A 20,547-nucleotide genomic window follows, 5' to 3' on the forward strand; every position below is an offset into this window, starting at 1 on the left:
CGCCGGGGCCCCAGGTACCGCCCCGCCCCCGGGGTGGGCCCGGAACTGGCCCCGCCCACCGCCCGCCCACCTGAGCTACTCACGCGGGGCAGGGTTGAGGCTCGCTCCCAGGTTCTCTCATTTTTGTTCCCACTTTTATCTGTAGGAATTTTAAGGCTACCTTCTCCTTACTCGCTGTACTCCAGCCGCTCCGCCCTTCTCTCCGCCCCTCAAAAGAGTTCCCGCCTCAGGGTCTTTGCCTGGGATGCTCTTCCCCCAGAAGGCCTCCTCTTGTCCTTCTAGTCTCAGCTCAAATACCTCTGCTCAGAGGCCCTCTCAGACTCACAATCTCAAGTACCAATACCAACCCCCAGTCACTATCTGATCAGCCTATTTTTTCTTTCTAAAGCATTATCTGAAATTAGTTTCGTTTGTTCACTCTTTCCCCCTTAAAGACCAATTACTTAAAAGCAGAGGTCCTATCCGTTCTCTAAAATACCACTCAGCACCTTGCATAATGCCCACTGCAGCCTGTGCTCAATACAGCTGGCCCTTGAACGACATGAGTTTGAAGTGTGTAGGGCCACTTATATGTGCACTTTTTTCCAATAAAAACTACTACACAATGGAAGGTTGGGTGAAACTGCAGATGCGAAACTGCTAATACCCAGGGCCAATGATAAATTATACTCTGATTTCTGAATGCACCGGAAGGTGGGTGTCCCAACCCCTGCATTCTTAAAGGGTCAATTTTATTTTATTTTTGAATTTATGAATTAGTTAGTATCTGAGGGCTTACACCAGTAAAAGCTATTCTCTCCCAAACCCCCTGCTAGACAAGCCAGGACACACTGAGGGACAATAGCCTACAAGATTCTAGCCACCACAGGGCCCTCCAAGACAGGGAGGCAGGAAGGGCACATAGCCAGTAGAAGCAAAGTGGACCAGTGAGCCCAGGAGGACAGGCATCAGGAAATCATTACTTAAAACACAAATGAATGAAAGTTACACTCATACTTCATATAATTCCAATTCACATTCAACCAACGTTTATTGAGAGCCTAGAATATGCCAGACACTTTCACATGCTCATCCATTTAATACTCACAACCACCTTGTAAGGGAGGTATCAGTGCTATTTTTAAATGAAAAACTGAGGCTCAGGGAGGATTAAGTGGCCTACTCAAAGCTCCCCAGATGATAAGGGCAGAAGCAAGGGTTTGAATTCAGATGTGTTTGATCCCAAGTCCGGAATTTTCCCCACCGCACCATACTGCCTCTAGGTAAAGATAAAGGCAACCTCTGCCACACACAGCAATAGGCTGCACCCAACAGGTGTAGCCAGCCTGGAGCAAGGGGAGTAAGGGAGAAGGCCCCAGAGGTGACAGGAGCCCAGCCCTTTCCATGGGAGCAGTGCTAGGGCTCTCCCTGAGGGCCTGGAGGGCAGAGCCCTAGAATCCAACCCAGGGCTTTCCCCCAGTGCTCCCTCTCAGTGCAAGAGGACTGTGGGGAACAGGGCAGAGGCACAAGCTGCCCCTGCCCAGAGGGAGAGAGAAAAGGGCCCTCAAGTTCAAGACCGGTAAGGAGACACCAATGATGTGTCTTTTGAGGAGGGGGTTGGAGGGCTTGAAGAGTGGGAGAGCCCTGAGCCAGATGAATGGGAGGGAAAGGAGAGATGAAACCCTCTTGGAGTGTTAGACTTCAACCATTGCAGGGGCGACAGAGCAGGCTGGAGACAAGTCATTCGTGGCAGGCCCCACTTATCTGCCTCTCAGCCTAACAGCTCCCATGCTGGCCAAAAAGGAAGGCTTCCTACTGAGATGCTGCCCTGCTCAGTCTATCTTCTCAGGCTTCTTCCAGGACTTGCGAGTCTCCAGGAAGATCTTGAACAGGGACAAAAGGATGGGCACAGCCATAGGCAGGAAGAGCGGGATGTAGATGGCAAACTTCTGGTCGTCAGGGAAATAGAGGAGGTGGAGCAGCGAGGGATCAAAAAAGGCACGCTCTGAGGACGTCACAGCCTCCTGGCTGGCAGCAAAGGCAGAGGCCAGGTGTCCAGAAGCCAACTCCTCCGCCGCCTTCTGGACTGCAGCCACGGCCCTGTACACCTAGGAAGGGAGTAGGGGGTTACCAAAAAGTCCTAGGCAGCAGTTGGTGGGGAGGGCAGGGGAGGGCCTCACTGGGTCTTCCGTCTGCCTAGAGTTTGCCCAGGATATGCAGAGGCCAGTATAAAAAGGGTAAGGTGCGAGTTCCCGTCGCGGATCATCAGAAACAATCTGACTCGCATCCATGAGGATGCCAGTTCGATCCCTGGCCCTGCTCAGTGGGTTAAGGATCCGGCACTGCCGTGAGCTATGGTGCAGGTCACGGACACGGCTCGGATATGATGTTGCTGTGGCTGTGGCATAGGCCGGCAGTTACAGCTGATTCCGCCCCTGGCCTGGGAACTTCCACATGCCGTGGGTGTGGCCCTAAAATTAAAAAAAAAAAAAAGGGCAGGGTGTATTTTCTTACAGCCTGTTTAACTCCTTACACCCCATCTGGATTCCTACCAGGGAGTTGGCACTGCCCTCTAGAGGAAACCCCGGGCACTCAAGGATGGCATGCCCATACACTTCCTGAACCTCGATGGCTCTCTGGTTTCACCACACCCTGGTCCTGGTGGCTACTCGTCCTAGGTCACAGAATCCATCCCCTGCCTGCTTACCTCAGATGCCACATCGTCCTTGATGACAATATTGCTGATCTTGCCTAGAAGCTGGGCCAGAGAAGTCAGAGTGGTGGTGGCTGTGGCCAGGTTCTCCACGGACCGAGCCCAGAGCAGCCGGTCTAGCTCCCAGGTCATTATCCCTTCACTCTTAGGCCCTGAAAACAGGCATTTTGGAGGCACCTGGGGCTGAGCAATCCCAAAGAGCAACCTGTAGGAACAGCGAGCAAAGAAGGTCAAAGGGTCTGAGACTAGAAGGTGGAAAAAGACGGTTAAGATTCTGAGGATAGGAGTTCCCTCTGTGGCCCGTCTAGTGTCCATGAGGATGTGCGTTCAATCCCTGGTCCTGCTCAGTGGGTTAAGGATCCGGCACTGCCATGAGATGTGATGTAGGTTGCAGATGCAGCTGAAATCCTACATTGCTGTGGCTGTGGGTATAGGCTGGCAGCTGCAGCACTGATTCAACCCCTGGGAACTTCCATATGTTCTGGGTGCAGCCCTAAAAAAAAAGACACACACAAAAAAAGGTACTAAGAATTTCAGTCTTACCCAGAGCCACAGGACAGGGGTTGCAGCACTGCCTTGGGGTCTTAGGGTCCATGGCTAAAATATTTAATTTCACCCCCTCCCGTCTATCTCTCTTTGGACAAATGAGGCCCCTGCACCTTAGTTAAGGGATGATCCAGGACCACCTGACAAGGCATACGTGCCACGCCTCTCTATTCCTACACCCATGGCAGACATTGCTAATCAATCAGAATCCTCTTTCCTGATGAGCCCAGGCACAGCCTTAGAATCCTCAATGTAGGGTGTCAGGAAACCACTATTAATGATCTGTTAGCCCAAGAATTAACAGCTATTTTTCTTTTCTTTTTTTTCTTGTTTCTTTTTTTTAGGGCTGCACCTGTAGCATATGGAAGTTCCTGGGCTAGGAGTCCAATCGGGAGCTACAGCTGCCCACCTACATCATAGCCACAGCAACAGAAACACTGGATTCAAGCTGCACCTGTGACCTACACTGCAGCTGGTGGCAATGCTGGATCCTTAACCCACTGAGCAAGGCCAGGGATCAAACCCGCATCCTCATGGACCCTAGTCGAGTTCGTTAACTGCTGAGCCACAACAGGAACTCCTTAGTCAGATTCTTGACCCGCTGAGCCACAACGGAAAATTCAACAGCTATTTTCTTAAACATCCCTAATCACAGCCCAGGGACAGCTTATGTCGGCAACAAGCCCTTCTTAGGAGAAGGATGAAGCCATCAATCCTTGGAAGCCTTTCTTGGTTTCCTTGGGGCTCTAGGCAGAGTCAAGGTGAAGGTTCGTTCCAGTCAGCCCAGCAGACTGTGATCAGACTCAGGGGCCGCACCCCTAGGTGAACCCCCAGGACCTCACCGCAGCTGAGCCAGGAACACCTCCATCACTCGCACCATGTCCACCTCAACTCTCACCGGCAGCTCCGAGGCATTGTAGGCTTTGGGGTCCACATTGTATATCTGCAGGGGGAAAGGAGGTGGCCTCAGCATCACGCCAGGACCATGCATGGCTCTGCCCTAGACACTCTGGACGCCGTGAGCGAAAGGGAAGACATGTTCTGTGCCCTTCAGAAATTACAAACTTAATACGTTTGGAATACCTGCCAATGGGAGCTTTATCCAAATTACCTCCACTACCCCCTCAAAAATCTTGTTAGAGAAATATTTCTTAGTCATTTTTTTTCTTTCTTCTTTGGCTGCCCTGCGCATATGGAGTTCCCAGGCCAGGGATCAGATTCCGAGCCACAGTTGTGACCTGAGCCACCGTTGTGACCTAAGCCATAGCTGTGGCAATGCCGGATCCTTAACCTGCTGGGCTGAGCAAGGGACCGACCCTGCATCCCAGCGCTCACAAGATGTCACCAATCCTATTGTGCCACAGCGGGAACTCCTAAAGAGATGGTTTTTACCCCATTTCAGAATTCCTACCCATGAGAAATTCCCAGTCTAACAGGGGAGACAAAGTTCCCAACCTGTAAGACCCTTACAAATAGGACCAAGATCTAAGGTATACACAGGGGTCAAAGTTGGTGCAAATTGCAGGTGCAAAAGGGTCCTGTTATCGAAACACTGAGGGAAATGAGAAGCGGCGGGGGCGGGGGGTTGGCAGAGGAGGGGCACGAGCTCACAGCACCGTCACTTCCTTGGTGCCTGCACCCCCTAGGCTGGGCCACATGGGACACCAGAGGAACAACAGAAGGAACCATCTCAGGGAACACCTGTCTGTCCCTGAAGCTTGGGCTCAGGGGTCTGCACGGTTGACCATTACCATAATGCCACCCCAGCGGGGACTGTGGAAGGCGTTGGTGGCCACTGGAGCCCCATCCTTGTCCTGAATGTACAGGGGGGAGTGGGCAAGTTCAGGTACATAGAGGAGAAAGTTGAGCACAGGGTAAAGGGAGGCGGTGCTGGATCCTGTGGTACAAAGAGAAGGGGAGTCAGAATATCCAACATGTTAGTCCTGGATCTTAGTTCCAGGTCAGCCCCGAACTTGCTGCTCACTCACCCTGGGCCTCACTGCCCCCGGCCGATAAGCACTAGGATATCCTCCAGACCTGGGTTTCTGTGGTACGCAACTTCGACACTCTCCCACGATGTGCCACAAAGGCGGCGGACGTGCAGTCCTCAGCCCCAAATCGCCCCTGCAACCGCCCCTCCTCCAACAGGCCCCCCGTGACTTGTCTAAAAGACCACAGCTTTCTTGGCCAGGACCATACTGCACCCACAACCATAGAACCTCTTTCATGCCCAAGTATACATCTGATCTCAGGTCAGTTCCTGCTTAATATCCTTCAGTGGCCAGCCACTCATACGAGGTTAAAGCTCACACTCCTGCACGTGGTGGTGCCCCCCTGCTCTGCCAGGCTCATCCTGGTCACTCTCTCACAATTCAGCCACACTAAACGTCTCTGAGCTTCCAGAATGTCTATGCACTCTTCACTCTTCTGCATCTAAGCGCCTAGTTGCCTAGCCTGAAATCCTCTTCTATCTCTGTTGTCAGCGGTACCATAAAGCAGTCCCTCCGACTTGTTTGCTGGAGGGAGGGAGAGAAGGAGCAAGGGAGGATGGGAGGATGGATGGATGGAAGGGAGGGAGGAGGGAGAAAGGAATTCACCAAGGCCTCAGTGCTGCCCCTCCCATACCCCGCGGTCCATACTGGGCTAACCCTGGGGTCTGAAATTCCACAACTAGTGATAGACTCACTCTGGTTTGCCCGTGTGACAGTGCTTAGTCGCCTCTACTCTTCCGAGGTACTAGCCCCCAAATGAAAACCTGGAGTCCCAGCTACAAGGGTCCTCAGCCTCAATCAGCAGAAATGTCAACAACTCTGGCTGCTGTCTTTCCTACTTGAGCGGCCATGTCTTTGCTGGCTGGCTTGCAGGGAGGAGACTCAGCCCAGCCATTCGTTTATACAAAGTGCTGGAAATGTTTAACAAATGCTTTTGGATGTGACAGCGTGGAGGTGGAGGTGTCAACAGACTCTCATGAAAAAGGAGCCTACATGCTGGGTACTTCCTCAGACAAAGCCAACCTGGGAACCACCGCTATAAAACAGCCTGCCTCTCACCCCAGGCTGAGTCCCCAGGGCTCCTCCCCAGCCTAACAGAAGGCCTGCATCCTCGGGAGCTCACCCAGCCGAGACTCCACTGGGTTGATGACATGGGGGAGGCTGTGCGTGGCCAAGTAGTAGCTGGAGGAAGCCGGGTCGAAGCGGGGGTTTACCCCCAACATGGCATAGTAAAGGATCTGTAGAGCCAAGAAGGAAGACATTATTTGGTTTACCGATTTAAATTCCACTTTGTCTGTATGTATATAGGTATGACCGGGGCACTCTGCTGTACAGCAGAAATTGACAGAACATTGTATATCAACTGTAATGGAAAAATCGTTTTAATAAAAATTTTAAAATAAATTCCCTTTTGTCCCAAGAAAAGATCTAAGGTGCCTTAGAAAGATAACCATGAGGACAGGGCAAAATATAAGCGAAAAATCAGGGCTGAGAGAAAAGAGGAATAGGGAAAAAATTAACAAAGCTAAGGGTAACATTAACACACTAAAAGCCCATGCTTGGAAAATGACTTATTTTACCAGGCTTTCTATCAGCCTCAACAAAGAGGAGCACCATTCCATGTCCACAGAACAAGTCAAGTTATTCAGAAGTAGTTACTCCCACTACCAAGACCTGATAAAAATTTCTCCCACATTTGCCCCAAAAGGACACAGTGTGATTCAGAAAGCTGCATTCTTCACATCTTTAGTGATTAACACATTTCAGGAAGTTTTTCCATTTTTTTCTTTTTTTTTTTTTTTTTTTTTGCTTTTTTTTTTTTTTTTTTTTTGCTTTTTAGGGCCACACCTGTGCATATGGAATTTCTTAGGCCAGGGGTTGAATCGGAGCTGCAGCTGCCGGCCTGCACCACAGCCGCAGCAACGCAGGATCCGAGCCGGGTCTGCGACCTGTACCACCACTTACGACAATGCCAGATCCCCAACCCACCAAGCAAGGCCAGGGATTGAATCCGCCTCCTCATGGATACTAGTCGGATTTGTTTCCGCTGCTCCTTGAAAGGTACTTCCTCCGTTTGTTTTGTAATAAATTCCCTATGGGTGACGCGGCTGGTGAATGCAGTTCTAGAGGGAGCCATAGGAAACTAGCTTTTTAGGACATATTGACAAAACCCCCAAACTGGACACCAGGGAGGAAAAGTAAACCCTGGAACCCTATGTATGCACAGAAATTTCCTAGCAAATCAGCAGTCTCTAAGAGACCACACCTGTAAATGCGAAACACGGAGGGACTTGCAAAAGGATGGCACAACCCGGAAAAGGGCTCAACGTGCTCCCAGGCTCACCTGAGAGTCCACTGAGAAGTTGCCTGCAGCACTGAGGGCATTCAGGAAGGGCTGCACAAAGCGCCGGACAGCCCCCTCAATGTCCCAGTGGACGTCATGGGACTTGGGGTCAGGGTTGAGTAAACTGAAGGTGATTTCGTAGCCTGTAGAAACAGGAGTCAGGGAAGCCAGAGGCTTCTGAGCATCAAAGGAGGCAGCCTGTACCCCTGGCGGAGCTGCACTTGCTTCTCCTCTGGAATGGGAGTGGGGCTGGTGGCCATCATGAAACCAAAGGGAGGATAAAACTGGGATGAGGGACACGGAGTGCTTTCAGAAAAAGATGAAGCCACGGAAGACAGGAGTGAAGCGTCTGCATGCAGATTCCCCTCCTGTCCCCATGTCTCCACATCACTCACTTCCCTCTCCCTTCCCATGGCAGAGCCCGGTCACCCTACCCAAGCTGGACTTGAGGGGCCGCCTCTTATCAGAGCTCCACTTGTCCTCTGGAAGGTGGTCGGCCAGAGCCGCAGCGAGCACGTCCTCCGTCAGAGACATGGCCTGGGCGACCTGGATGATGCGGCGGCCGATGATGTTGAAGGCCTCCCGGTGCGTGATCCCCCGCACGACCGCGGTCCTCTTGGGCCCGATGTAGCTCATCATGTCCTGCGAGGGGCAAGCAGGGGCCAGGATGCCCACGGCTCAGGGAAGAAAGCAGAAGAGCACCCAGGCTCCTGTCTGAGAATCTGGCCTTCTGCCGCTGCCCAATAGGCCTGCACCTCTTTCTAGAGTCATAGTAAACCACCATCACAGCTTTTCTGAGCTCTGGGTATATCTGAGTGTTTTCCTTGATTTCAGTTGCCTCTCTTTCCCATCAACCCAGGTCCAGGCAATATCTACATCTTCCCAGGCTGGAAACTAAGAGACAGCATGCTGAGCAAGAAGAAACAAGCAGCAAGGAAGTTTGACACGTGGCAAAGAGGCAAGTACAGGAATTTTCACAGCAGCATTATTTTAGTTTAACACCAGAGACAACCCAAATGCCTGTCAGCAAGTGAATGGATAAACTGGGATATGTTTATACAATGAAACAGTAGACAGAATTTAAAATGAACCCATCAGGGCTTCCCTGGTGGCTTGGCAGGTAAAGGACCTGGCGTTGTCATTGCTGTGATGTGGGTTCAGTCCGTGGCCTGGGAACTCGCGCATGCCACAGGCGTGGCCCAAAATAATATGAATGCATTAGATGCAACTGCATATATTATCGTGGATGATTCAAGCGTAAATGTCGAGCAAAATGAAAAACCAAAGAACGTGTGCTATATTTTACCATTTATATAAACTTTAAAAACATGTAAAATTAAATATATTATTGATAGAGATACAACATACATGATAAAACTTGAAAGAAAAGTAAGAAAATCGCACATACAAAATATGGCCACCATGGGCTGAAAGGGAACAGGGTATAACCATGGAGCTGCATGAGTCTATATTGTAGTTTGCAAATTTGGGAGCGGGTGCATGGACAGTCATTAAAGTTTTCTTTCGGGAGTTGCCCTTGAGGTTCAGCAGTTACGAACCTGACTAGTATGCGTGAGGTTGCGGGTCTGATCCCTGGCCCGCCCAATGGGTTAAGGATCTGGGGTTGCCTTGAGCTGTGGTGTAGGTGGCACACGGGACTCGGATCTTGTGTTGCTGTAGCTGTGGCAAAGGCCGGCAGCTGCAGCTTTGATGTGACCCCTAGCCTGGGAACTTCTATATGCCACGGGTGCAGCCCTAAAATAAATAAATAAACAAATAAACAAATAAATTAAAAAAAAAAAAAAAAACTTCTACAGCAAATGGAAGGCAGCAATACTGCAAGGAGGAGACTTAGGAGAGGACGAGCTGAAAGGATACGGCAGGACCGCAGCCTCTCTGCTCATCTCACCTTGGGGAGAAGTGGGGAGTGCTCTGAGATCACATACACTGTCAGGGAGCCCTCGGCTTGCTCCAGCGGCTCAGCTAACATGGTTTCAGCCTCTGTGGACAAGAGCAGGTAGTGTACCAGGAGCAAAACCATCATCCTCTGGCCCCCACACAGCACCTAACCCATCACTCTACCTCCCGCTCACACCCAGCTGACACTGTGGCCAGGCTTGGCCCTCAGGGGCCCAGGCTGAGCCACAAGGTGTCTCATTCCCAGCTCTCCCAGAGAGAGTTTGGAGTTAAGACAAGGTATGGAAACTACACACTTCGAGATCAGAAGGGAAAAGAGGGGTTCCTATTAAAATGATTAGTCCTTTGGGTACCTTGTACACTGCCCGATGAGAGGGCCTCCTCCTCATGGTCCAAAGCCCTCCGATAGGCCTTCTGGAAACGGCATTTGATTTTCAGTTTGTCTGAGAGAAAAGGAAGAAGCATGTTGAGAAGAGCAAGCATCAGACCTCTGCCTACCTTTCCAGCCCTAACACTGCACGGTATCTAAAGACAGTAAGATAATTGTTTGCAGAGAAACACCAAGAAGCTACAGCCCATTCTAATGATTTCTGCATGGATGATATAAACACAGGACACTCCACCTCTTCCACCTGCCCAGCTCTTGCCTCTGCCTGTGTACACACTACCTTCAACCTCAAGTACCCTCCCACTGGGAAATCTATTACAATATTCATGACCTGAATAGGTAATAGGAGAAAAACCATATGATCATTTCAATAGGTGCCTCAATATAATTAACCTCAGTGAACATTCTTGATAAAAACAAGACAAAACACTAAATATAATTTCATTAAAATTAACGGAATTTCCCCAGTGGCTCAGTGGGTTAAGGATACGGCATTATCACTGCTGTGGCTTGGGTTGTTGCTGTGGCATGGGTTTGATCCCTAGCCACTTCCACATGCCTCAGGCACAGCGAAAAAAATATCCATAATAAAACAAAGATGCCTGCTAACTCCTCTCTTACTCAGTACTGCTCTTTCTGAAGTTCTTCACCAATGGAGTAAATGAAAAGAGAGTAACGTGAACATTTGAAAGAAAGGCAAAATGGACACTTTTGCAAAAGCCTAATAATTTTCTATGAGGATCAGAAAGAACTGGAGTTCCCTGGTGGCTCAGCAGATCAAGGATCCAGCTTTGTCACTGCTGTGGCTCATATTGCTGATGTGGCACAGGTCCATTCCCTGGCCTGGGAACTTCCGCATGGCATGGGAGTGCCACAAAAATTAAAAAATAATTAAAAAATAAACAAGTGAAATCAAAGACAACCAACTAAAAAATAATTGCAAGAATATGCAAGAACAACAGCTTTTTGATAAATATCAGCAAGAGCCAATTTATAAAGTATTTTTAAAAATACCAGTCACAGGAGTTCCCGTTGTGGCACAGTGGTTAACAAATCTGACTAGGAACCATGAGGTTGCGGGTTTGATCCCTGGCCTTGCTCAGTGGGTTAAGGATCCAGCATTGCTCTGAGCTGTGGTGTAGGTTGCAGACTCAGCTCAGATCTGTCGTTGCTGTGGCTGTGGCGTAGGCCAGCGGCTACAGCTTGGATTAGATCCCTAGCCTGGGAACCTTCATATGCCCCGGGTACGGCCCTGGAAAAGACAAAAACAGGACTTTACTCAATGACATAGAAGATCTAAATAAAATAGAAAACACATACAAAGCTCCTTGATGGCAAGAGTAAATAGTCTAAGGATGTCAATTCTCTTCATTAATCTAAATGTGTAAAGCAATCTCAAAGGATTTTTTTTTTCTTTGCTGCCTGGAATTTGATAAGCTGAACCTAAAATTTATTGGGAAAGTTCTTCTTTATAAAAAAAAAATTCCAGGTCATATATGCAGAAAAAAATGGCAGAATTTAAAAGTTGTCCTTTTGCTACATAATGAAATGGATTCCAGTATCAACAGATGCTAAAACCATCAGGTAAAAGGTTGACAGGGAACTAAAATATAGGGAAAAAAAAAAAAAATCACCTTTTTTTTTTTTTTTTTTAACAGCCACACCTGTGGTATATGGAAGTTCCCAGGTCAGGGGTCGTATCAGAGCTGCAGCTGAGGCCCATGCCACAGCCATGGCAACACGGGATCCAAGCCGCATGTGTAACTGATGCTGCAATGTGCAGCAACACCAGATCCTTAACACCTCAAGCGAGGCAGGGATTGAACCGCATCCTCATGGAGACCACGATAGGTCCTTAACATGCTGAGCCACAATGGGAACTCCTAAATCATTTTCATATCACCCAAAGTGAAACAACCAGCCATTACCTGATAACACGATAGAAACTATACTACACCAACTATAAGTATGCTTGCCTAAAAAATAGAACCTAATTTTGATCAAACTCTCAATCTAACTACTAGTTTGTAAGAAATATGGATAATAGAGGAATAAATTAAATGAAACCAGGAGGAAGCAATATGCCAAATCCAGAATATGAGATGTTCTATGAAACAAATGACTGGTTTCTCAAAAAAAAAAAAATCAATGAAAAGAAGGGTGGGGGAAGGGAAAGTGATATATAATAAAGGAGACAAAAGAGACTTAAGACGGGGATCATAACACTAGGATTAAAGAGGCAACACATGTAAAGCGCTTCACCTAGTTTCTGGTATATAATGAACAACTGACATTAGCTATCACTATTCCTGGCTAATACTAATTCCCTCCCTCCCCATCTTCATTTAACCTGACTTCCTACACATCCTTTAAAAATTGAGCTTAAAAATTACAGTCCTTGAAACTTGCCCTTCCTTTCTTTCCTCCCAGATAGTTATAGCCTCTTTTTTAAGTACAATCTGTTTCCTATATACTTACATACTTCTGCTGTGATTTAAGTGTCTCTCTCCCCTACCTATGAACTTCTTGAAACCAACATCAATTTCTTATTCATCCCCAAATCCCCGATACCTAAGAAAAGTACATAACACTCAGAAAGTGTTCAATGTTAAAATGAATAAATCCTGTATAACAGTCCAAACTGATTCCAAACTCTGAGATCATTCCACTATATCTCACTTCCTCCCCTATCCCCAAATAAGCATCAACTGCTTCTGATCAGGTAGCATAGCTATTTTATAAATAGAAGTTAATGATGAACACAATTCAAAGATGCTTTTCTTCTAACCCCAAATACTGTTCATTCAGAGAGGCATTTCAATAAGTTTCAACGAGTTGGGGTTTTTTGCTTTTTTGGGGGGGCCGCACCCACAGCATATAGGGGTTCCCAAGCTAGGGGTCTACTTGAAGCTGCAGCTGGAGCCTATGACACAGCCACAGCAACGTGGGATCCAAGCCGGATCTGTGACCTACACCACAGCTCATGACAATGCCGGATCCTTAACCCACTAAGTGAGGCCAGGGATCTTACACTCACCTTCATAGATACTAGTTAGATTCGTTTCAGGTGAGCCACAATGGGAACTCCTCAGTAAGTTTTTAATTACCTTTACGGGATACATACTCTCCTCCTATCCAACTTATCTGTGGCCTGAGCTCACACCAGAAAAGCTACCCTGACTCCGCAGTCCCCTCCCTGGGAACTCACACTTCAGAGGGATCTCTCTTTCATGCACAACGGTGAAGGGCAGCTTCTCCTGGTCGTCCAATGGCACTGACTCCTGGGTAAACACGACAGTGACGGGCACCATGAGCCGGAGCTGCAAGAAGAAGCAGCAAGGTCATCAGCTGAGTCTCTACCTTGCCGGTGGGCTGTCGCCTGACCCACCACCACCGAGGTTTTACCTGCAAGGAATTCAGCCCACTGATCTCAGAGTAAGGCAACGAGGCCCGATAGGTCTCCGTGGTCTTCCACCAGAGCGGCAGCCCCAGCACGATGGCCACCGCAGCGAAGAAGAGTGCGGCGCGCTTGCCGCGGACCACCTCTGGGAGTACGAGGAGATCCACTGAGGCGCCAGAAGTGGGCTCAGGTGCCGGCCCACACCCGACGCGGAGGAGCCCCAGGTACTCCGAGCCTCTCCACCTGCTTTCCCAGGGATTCCTGTGCGAGGGGCCGGGGCCCGTAGCTGATGAGATCCTGTCTGAGGCGAACCCCGACCCCCAGTCCGAGGGATCTCTGGCACACCACATTCCCCACCCCCGCATCCGCGAGCCACAGCCCCCCACCCGAACGCTACCGCACCTAAGTCCGTAGCCGCAGCCCCGGCGGCCGCCATGCCTCCTTCCGATTGCTCCGGCAGCCGAGGGGCGGTGCTGTGTAGGCCTCCCCCAGTCGGGAACCCGAGAGGAGGAGGCGTGCCCACGGCAGGATCGCGGCCAATCACGAGCGGCACTCCTTACGCGCAAGCGGGAGAAAACCCAGCGAGGGGTAGGCGGGGCCTACGCAGAGCCTTTTGCAGAGTTTGAAAGGTTGCTCCCGCGCCTAGGGGTGGCCGAGGAATTGTAAAGGTTTCAGCGTTGCTGGAAGACGCTTGATTTGTACCCCTTTTCCTTGTGGAACTCACTCCTAGCCCCAGGGATTAAAAGCGTAAACGCTGCAGTCGTTAAATAATAGCTGGGCAACCACGGGAAGCTCTAAGCCTGGGTTTTCCCTTTTGGAAAGTGAGGAAATACCCCTCCCGTGGCTCAGCGGAAACGAACCTGACTAGCATCCTTGAGGACTCAAATTCAATCCCTGGCCTCTGTCAGTGGGTTAAAGACCCCGCGTTGCCGTGAGCTGTGGTGTAGATCACAGATGCGGCTGGGATCTGACGTTGTGGCTGTAGTGCAGGCCGGCGGCTACAGCTGGGATTTGACCCCTAGCCTGGGAACTTCCATATGGGGCGAGGATAGCCCTAAAAAGAAAAAAAAAGAAAAATGGAGATACTAAAATGTGATCATTCATGTAAAGTGCCTGGCACAAGAAAGCACTCAAAAGTCACCTATCACGATCATTATAATCCCTATCATGGAGCTCCTCTAGCAACTTTTTAGCACATTTGGCTCATTCAACATTTTAAAATTCATTTGAATTCATTTCCAACTTGTTAAAGTCTGAATACTTCACTTAAAACCTTTGAAAATTCATGAGCACAGACTCAGTACTGATCACTTGGGTTCAAATCCTAGATTTACTTTACCTGGGTGAACTTGAGAAGTTAACCTCTCTGTGCCCGTTTCCCCATATTACAAGAGAGGTAGTAGGAGTTCCCACTGTGGACCAACAGGATCCTGGGGCATCTCTGCAGCACCAGGATGAGGATTCCATCCCTAGCCAGGCACAGTGGGTTAAAGGATCTGGCATTGCTGCAGCTGCTGCCTGTGGCGAAACTGCACAGCTCAGATCTGATCCCTGGCCTGGGAACTCTATGTGCAGCCAGATGGCCAAAAGAGAAAAAAAAAAAAAAAAAAAAAAAAAAAAGAAGAAGGAGTTCCTGTCGTGGCTCAGTGGTTAACAAATCCGACTAAGAACCATGAGGTTGCGGGTTCGATCCCTGGCCTCGCTCAGTGGGTTAAGGTTCTGGCATTGCCCTGAGCTGTGGTGTAGGTCGCAGATGTGGCTTGGATCCCGCATTCCCGCATTGCTATGGCTCTGGCGTAGGTCTGTGGCTACAGCTCGGATTAGACCCCTAGCCTGGGAACCTCCATATGCCACGGGTGCGGCCCAAGAAAATACAAAAAAAAAAAAAAAAAAAAAAGGAGAAATAAAAGTAGGGGTAGAAATAATATCTACTTTATATAGAATTGTTATATAAATGAGTTAACAAATGTAAAGTGATTAGAATAGGGCCTGGCAGGAGAGTGCTATGTGTTAGCTATTTTTGTTAATGTAAGATCAGGCCATTACTGGGCCTACATTTCCTTATTGCAAATAATTATCTGGGTGAAGCATTGGTTGTGCACTTTACATAGAGCATGACCTCCCCAGTTCACACAGAACACACTCAACTCAAAGCTTCTCATCTTTTCATCTGCTCAGATAGAGCCAGGTGCCGAACCTACTACACCCAAGCCCCAGCCAAGTTCAGCCTGAGACCTCACCAGGTCTGCTCTTGCCCACTGGCTCTTAAACTGGCCCCCTCGGTGCCTCCATCTATCACAAATAAGAGTGGACAATAGCCCTTGGCAACCTCTTAGATATCCTGCTGGGTCTGGCAGTGCTGAGCCTTGGAGATTTTCCCTGTTGGGCCTAAGCCCGGGTACTCCTCCTCCAGCGGCTCCCCTAGCACCCTGTGTCAAGCCCCAGCAGGGCTCAACACAGCAAGTGGGAGACTCCCATCCCCTTAACCCCATTTTGGGCCTTGCGCAAAAGCTGCTTTCAGAAGTTGCTTGAGTCTTGCCTCACTCCATCCTCCTGCGGCTGCAGCCAAGTGCCTCTGAAGTGGCAGGTTCTAAAAGCCTTGCAGCCCTCCATCCTGCCCTGGTCCAGCCCTGGACATCAAGAGGCAAGAGTCTGAGCTGGGAAGAGTGACTGGGTGAGCCCAGTAAAACTCAAAACCCACCATCTCCACCTCCACGGTCAGAGGGGGCTCAGAGACAGAGTTGGTGGAGATCAGAAACTGGGAGGTTGGGAACTGGATGTGTAAAACAGACAGACAAAGTAGCATGTTTTGCTACCATTTATTTGCTATATGGTATGTAGCCAAAGCATGAGTAAGCTCTGGTGTCCTACCCTCTGATCCCAGGAGAGGGGGTGGGCAAGGAGAGCCCAAGGATAAGCAACCCCACGGTGGGGAAATTGTGGGGGCTGGCAGAGGTGGGGGGAGACCCAGGCATTCTGCTCTGACATCTAGCAAGTTCTCCTGCCCTCAGTCAAGGGGCTCCCTATCCTCCCATCCAATGGTCCCAGGTGCAGCAATGGGAGAGGGGAGAGGGGGAGAAAAAAAGGAAGATGACTCAGTGCTGGATGGAGGCATCTCTGCTCTGCATGGATACTTGGCCCTGGCCCTAACTACAGGCAAGACCGGGAGCAGGTGGCCAGGCCCAGGGCTGTGGCGTGGAGTGGGTCCTCAGTAGGCGTGGTTAGCAATGTAGAGGGACTGTGCTGCCGCTCCACCATCTTCTCCACCGCCTTCATACTTGCCCTGGGCCGCAAGCCCATTCACCTGCAAAAGGAGGGGGGCGGTTAAGCAGGCTGACCCAGTCCAGAGGGGCCAAACCCCGCCCAGGCTATAGCGTCCAGGTCCCGCCCCCAGCCCCACTACACCCCACCTCCCCAACCACCGCCTCTAGCTCCCAACCTCGGCCCGCTTGATGAACTCCTCCGTGGCGGCCCCAGCGTTGTCCTGTTGCCCTCGCCACGCATTGAGTGCAGAGGCCTGCAGGGCACGCCCATAGGAGAAGGTGAGGGCCCAGGGCCGGGGAAGGGGACAACGGTTGATTGCATTGAGGTTGAGAGATGCCTCCTCTTCACTCTGACCCCCAGATAGGAAGGTCACTCCTAAGGTGGAGAAAAGAAGACAAACTGATTGGTCGCTCCTTTTTTTTTTTTGTCAGCGTAAGGAGACCCTAAAGGCCACAAGAAGAACCTGGAATGAATCTTAGGGAAAGGAACAGGTTTGGAAGCAGGCTGGTACCTGGGACAGCTGGGGGCACAGTGCGACGCAGGGCAGTGACAGTTGCCATGGCAATCTCCTCTGGGCTATACTTAATGGGACAGGCATGTCCAGGAGTCACCATGTTGGGCTTGAGCAAGGTCCCCTCCAGGTACACGTGATGGTCATTCAGGGCCTTGTACACCGCAGCCAGGACCTGCAGATCAGAGGTTTACTGAAGTCCTGGGCCCCTGCCACTTACTGTCTAGGGGTGGCCATGACTGTGAGGGTGGATACAGGTCAGACTCACAGGTATGTGCTGGGACCAAGTGAAAGAGTGCTTGAGGAAAGTGCCTGCATCTGAGCCAGGGACTGTCAGGCTGTCCCTGCGGTATAGGTCTGTGCCCGGCGTGGACTCACCTTCTCTGTAACATACTGGCAACGTTTGAGGTCATGGTCTCCATCAGGCAGGATTTCAGGTTCCACAATAGGCACAATCCCATTCTGCAGGTAAGAGCAGAGTAGTTTGGGAGGGGTGGTAGGTGGGATGGAAGAAAGCCATGTAACTGTCTCACCACCAGGCACAGAGCACCTATCTGACCCCCCCCCCCACATACACATACACGCATGCACACACACCTGCTGGCAGATGCTGGCATAGCGGGCCAGCACGTTGGCATTCTCCAGAATGGCAAGTGCTGACGGTGTGCGCTCACTGATTTTCAGCACGCAGCGCCACTTGGCAAAGTCGGCACCATCCTTCTTGTACTGGGCACAGCGTTCTGAGAGCCCATCCAGTCCTGCAGGCAAAGTGTCAGCCTCACTACCCTGCTTCTCTGTGCCACCATCGACCACCCAGCAACCTGGTATCCTGAAGCCCACCCATCCCGTACCTTGAGTGGTTGTTTCTCCATCAGTCCCGGCCAGAGGCACTACACCCTTGTCCACCTGAAGGGGAAACAGAGGCACAGGGCTGAACGCAGGCAGGATTCCCCTTGCCGCCCCTCACACACACACCTCCTTCCATGCTCAGCCCCTATCCAGGGCCAGTGGCTGCACCTTGATGCCCACAACAATGCCTTTATCCTGGATGGTACGGACGAAGGGGACCCCATTATCATCTTTCTGGTAGAGGGTCTCATGGAAGAAGATGACACCTCCAATGCACTTCTTCACACGGTCATCGGCACTAAACAGGACCTGGCGGTATAACCGGCGGTTCTCCTCTGTGTTCTCCACCCCAATTTGGCTCAGCCGCTTGGCCATGCTGCCTGGGGGTAAACAAAGTAGGGTGACAAGGTCATCTGCAGGGCTCCCCAGCCACCTCTTCCCCACCTGACCATAGGCCTCCACCTACCTACAGATTCATCTGCGGCCAGAATGCCCTTGCCTGGGGCTACAATCCGGAGGGCAATGTCAGACAGCTCCTTCTTCTGCTCAGCAGAAAGGGCTGGGTAGGAGTGGGGCATGGTGACAGTTCTGCAGGATGGAGACAAGACATAAAAGCTACTACCTGGAGTTCCCATCATGGCGCAGTGGTTAATAAATCTGACTAGGAACCATGAGGTTGCAGGTTCGATCCCTGGCCTTGCACAGTGGGTTAAGGATCCAGCGTTGCTGTGAGCTGTGGTGTAGGTTGCAGACGCAGCTTGGATCTGGCATTGCTGTAGCTCTGGCATAGGCCGGTGGCTACAGCTCCAATTAGACCCCTAGCCTGGGAACCTCCACATGCAGCGGGAGCGGCCCTAGAAAAGGCAAAAAAAAAAAAAAAAAAAAAAAAAAAAGCTACTACCTACCACCACCTACTACCTCTTCTGCTTCCTCTCCTTTCCACATAGGCCAAATGGCCTTTTCCTTCCACGCCAGCAAGCAGGGGCTGGGAACAGAGCAGGAGTCCCTGGCATGGGTCCTGGGCATCAAAGTGGCACCGATCCCTCTGACAGCTAGGAGGCTCAGAGCCCCAGTTCCCACATCTCCTTTTGTCCCTGGTGGGCACCCTTCCCAGATGCACCCCCCCCAGGGGGATGGGGGAGGAGTAAGCAGCCCCAAAACTATAGGTCTTCTTATGAAACTACTGCCCAAATAAAGATGCCAATCCTTCCTTCACTGAATTTGGCTCCTTCTTCAGGTGGGCATAAACCCTGGCCTTTCCAACTTGCCTCTTCTCATCCTCAGAAGGGCCTCGGGAAAGTGCACTTACTTCCCAGCCTTCAGAACGAGGCTAAAGTACCCATCACCCCTCTTCCCTCAGCTTCTGGAGGAAAAGGGTGGGGGCAGGGAGTAAGAGTGGCACAAAACAAAGCCAAGGGCTTCCATAACCTCTTCTCCACAGCCTGAATCTGACTGCCTAGGCAGTCAGGAGATGGGAGCAGAGGGTAAGGGGTGAAAGGAATGAGGAGAGCCTGAGAAAAGGAGGGTGAGATGCAGGAGAAGCAGGGAGGAGACTTGTCAGGAGGTGATGGTGAGACAAGCTAACTAGTCAGGAGGAATGACCTAGGACCAGGCGAACAGAAAAGGCAGGAAAATTGGAGAAGGAACTCAGCCTAAGAGAGGGAGCAGGCTGAGATTAAAATGGTCTAGGAGGGAGAGGCTGACCCCAAGGAAAAATCCAGTAGGCAGAGGAAGACTAGGGATTGGAAAAGCTGCATAAGATTTAAGGGGAAGGGGTGCTGTTGGAGAGGCTGAGTCACGGGGCTTCGGGTGAACAGAAAGGAGAGAGGATGTAGGGAGAGAGCTGAGAAGGCATATCCAGGAGCCGCGGGGCGCAGGGCAAGGATGGCAGGGGGGAGAGTCGGGGAGAGGAAGCGAAGACGTTGAGCAGCTCTCGCTTCACCTCGGGCCTCACCTGTGCGCAGCGGCTTCGCTGCGGCAGCCACAGGAATAGCTCCCAGCAGGTCAGGTTCAGATCCGCAACAGCTGCGGCTCCAGCCCCGGCTCCTCTAAATGAGGCTGCGGATGCCGCAGAGCTACGTGACTCCCCCGGAGGGCGGGGCCGGCACCTCCCCGCCCTGGCCACGCCCCCTCCCAGGACTGGAGTCGGCGGCCAGGCCTCGCCCACAGAGGCGGGGCGACGAGGTGGAGTGACCGCGCTGCCAGGTTCTCCGAGCTTCTGGGGGACTGCCCCCCGCCCACTTGGCGGAGTCCTGCTGCCGGGCCCCCAGGTGCAGGAAATGGCCTTGCCCTCATTTCTGCCACAACCACGTTTACCGTGTTAAGGGCACTGCGCTGGATGTTGGGGACCAAGCCCGGTGTGGTGAAGGAGCGTCATGTAAACAATCACAACGGGTGGGATGGGTGGGTCAGAGGCACCAGCAGTGTGGGAAGTCAAGGCAGGAGTTAGAAACTGAGTTTCTCTGTCCTGTCCTCACCCTCTTACTCACTAGGGTCTACCCCGAAGGGGATGGAGAAGGTAAGAGAATGAAGTCTTGTCTCTTCCCCACCAGGCCCTGAGCCAGGGAACAAGCAGTTCAGTGCCCAGAGTATTTAGGGAAGCAAGAAAGGGGGTGGGAGGGCAGCTGGCTTTGGCTCTGGATGCA

The 20,547-nt window shown here is 51.0% G+C and overlaps 2 protein-coding genes across 7 annotated transcripts; both read right to left on the reverse strand.

Annotated features, from left to right (window-relative positions):
• Positions 1 to 1,005: 1,005 nt before the first annotated feature.
• On the reverse strand, positions 1,006 to 13,740 carry PIGS (phosphatidylinositol glycan anchor biosynthesis class S). Of its 5 annotated transcripts, none has more exons than XR_014820249.1 (12): positions 13,681 to 13,740; positions 13,284 to 13,423; positions 13,087 to 13,198; positions 9,844 to 9,933; positions 9,483 to 9,574; positions 8,008 to 8,215; positions 7,574 to 7,716; positions 5,227 to 6,467; positions 4,990 to 5,135; positions 4,081 to 4,181; positions 2,687 to 2,897; positions 1,006 to 2,087 (listed from the first exon to the last, which is right to left on the reverse strand). XR_014820249.1 is itself a non-coding variant. In XM_013989970.3 (12 exons), the coding sequence occupies exons 3-12, from the start codon at positions 13,187 to 13,189 to the stop codon at positions 1,812 to 1,814; spliced, it is 1,485 nt and encodes a 494-aa protein (XP_013845424.1). In that variant the 5' UTR covers positions 13,190 to 13,198; positions 13,284 to 13,539; positions 13,681 to 13,740; the 3' UTR covers positions 1,006 to 1,811.
• Positions 13,741 to 16,081: 2,341 nt separating this feature from the next.
• On the reverse strand, positions 16,082 to 19,978 carry ALDOC (aldolase, fructose-bisphosphate C). Of its 2 annotated transcripts, none has more exon segments than NM_001243928.1 (9): positions 16,082 to 16,582; positions 16,718 to 16,917; positions 17,054 to 17,228; positions 17,432 to 17,515; positions 17,651 to 17,811; positions 17,905 to 17,959; positions 18,071 to 18,282; positions 18,369 to 18,490; positions 19,857 to 19,978. In NM_001243928.1, coding segments are annotated over 8 exon segments (1,095 nt in total). In that variant the 5' UTR covers positions 18,481 to 18,490; positions 19,857 to 19,978; the 3' UTR covers positions 16,082 to 16,486.
• Between the last annotated feature and the right edge of the window lie 569 nt (positions 19,979 to 20,547).

The sequence above is a fragment of the Sus scrofa genome, chromosome 12, assembly GCF_054392235.1.
Source record: "Sus scrofa isolate SSC_HxYL_T2T_F1_AM1 chromosome 12, Sscrofa_HxYL_maternal_Yorkshire_Landrace_v2.0, whole genome shotgun sequence".
Classification (NCBI taxonomy): Eukaryota; Metazoa; Chordata; class Mammalia; order Artiodactyla; family Suidae; genus Sus; species Sus scrofa.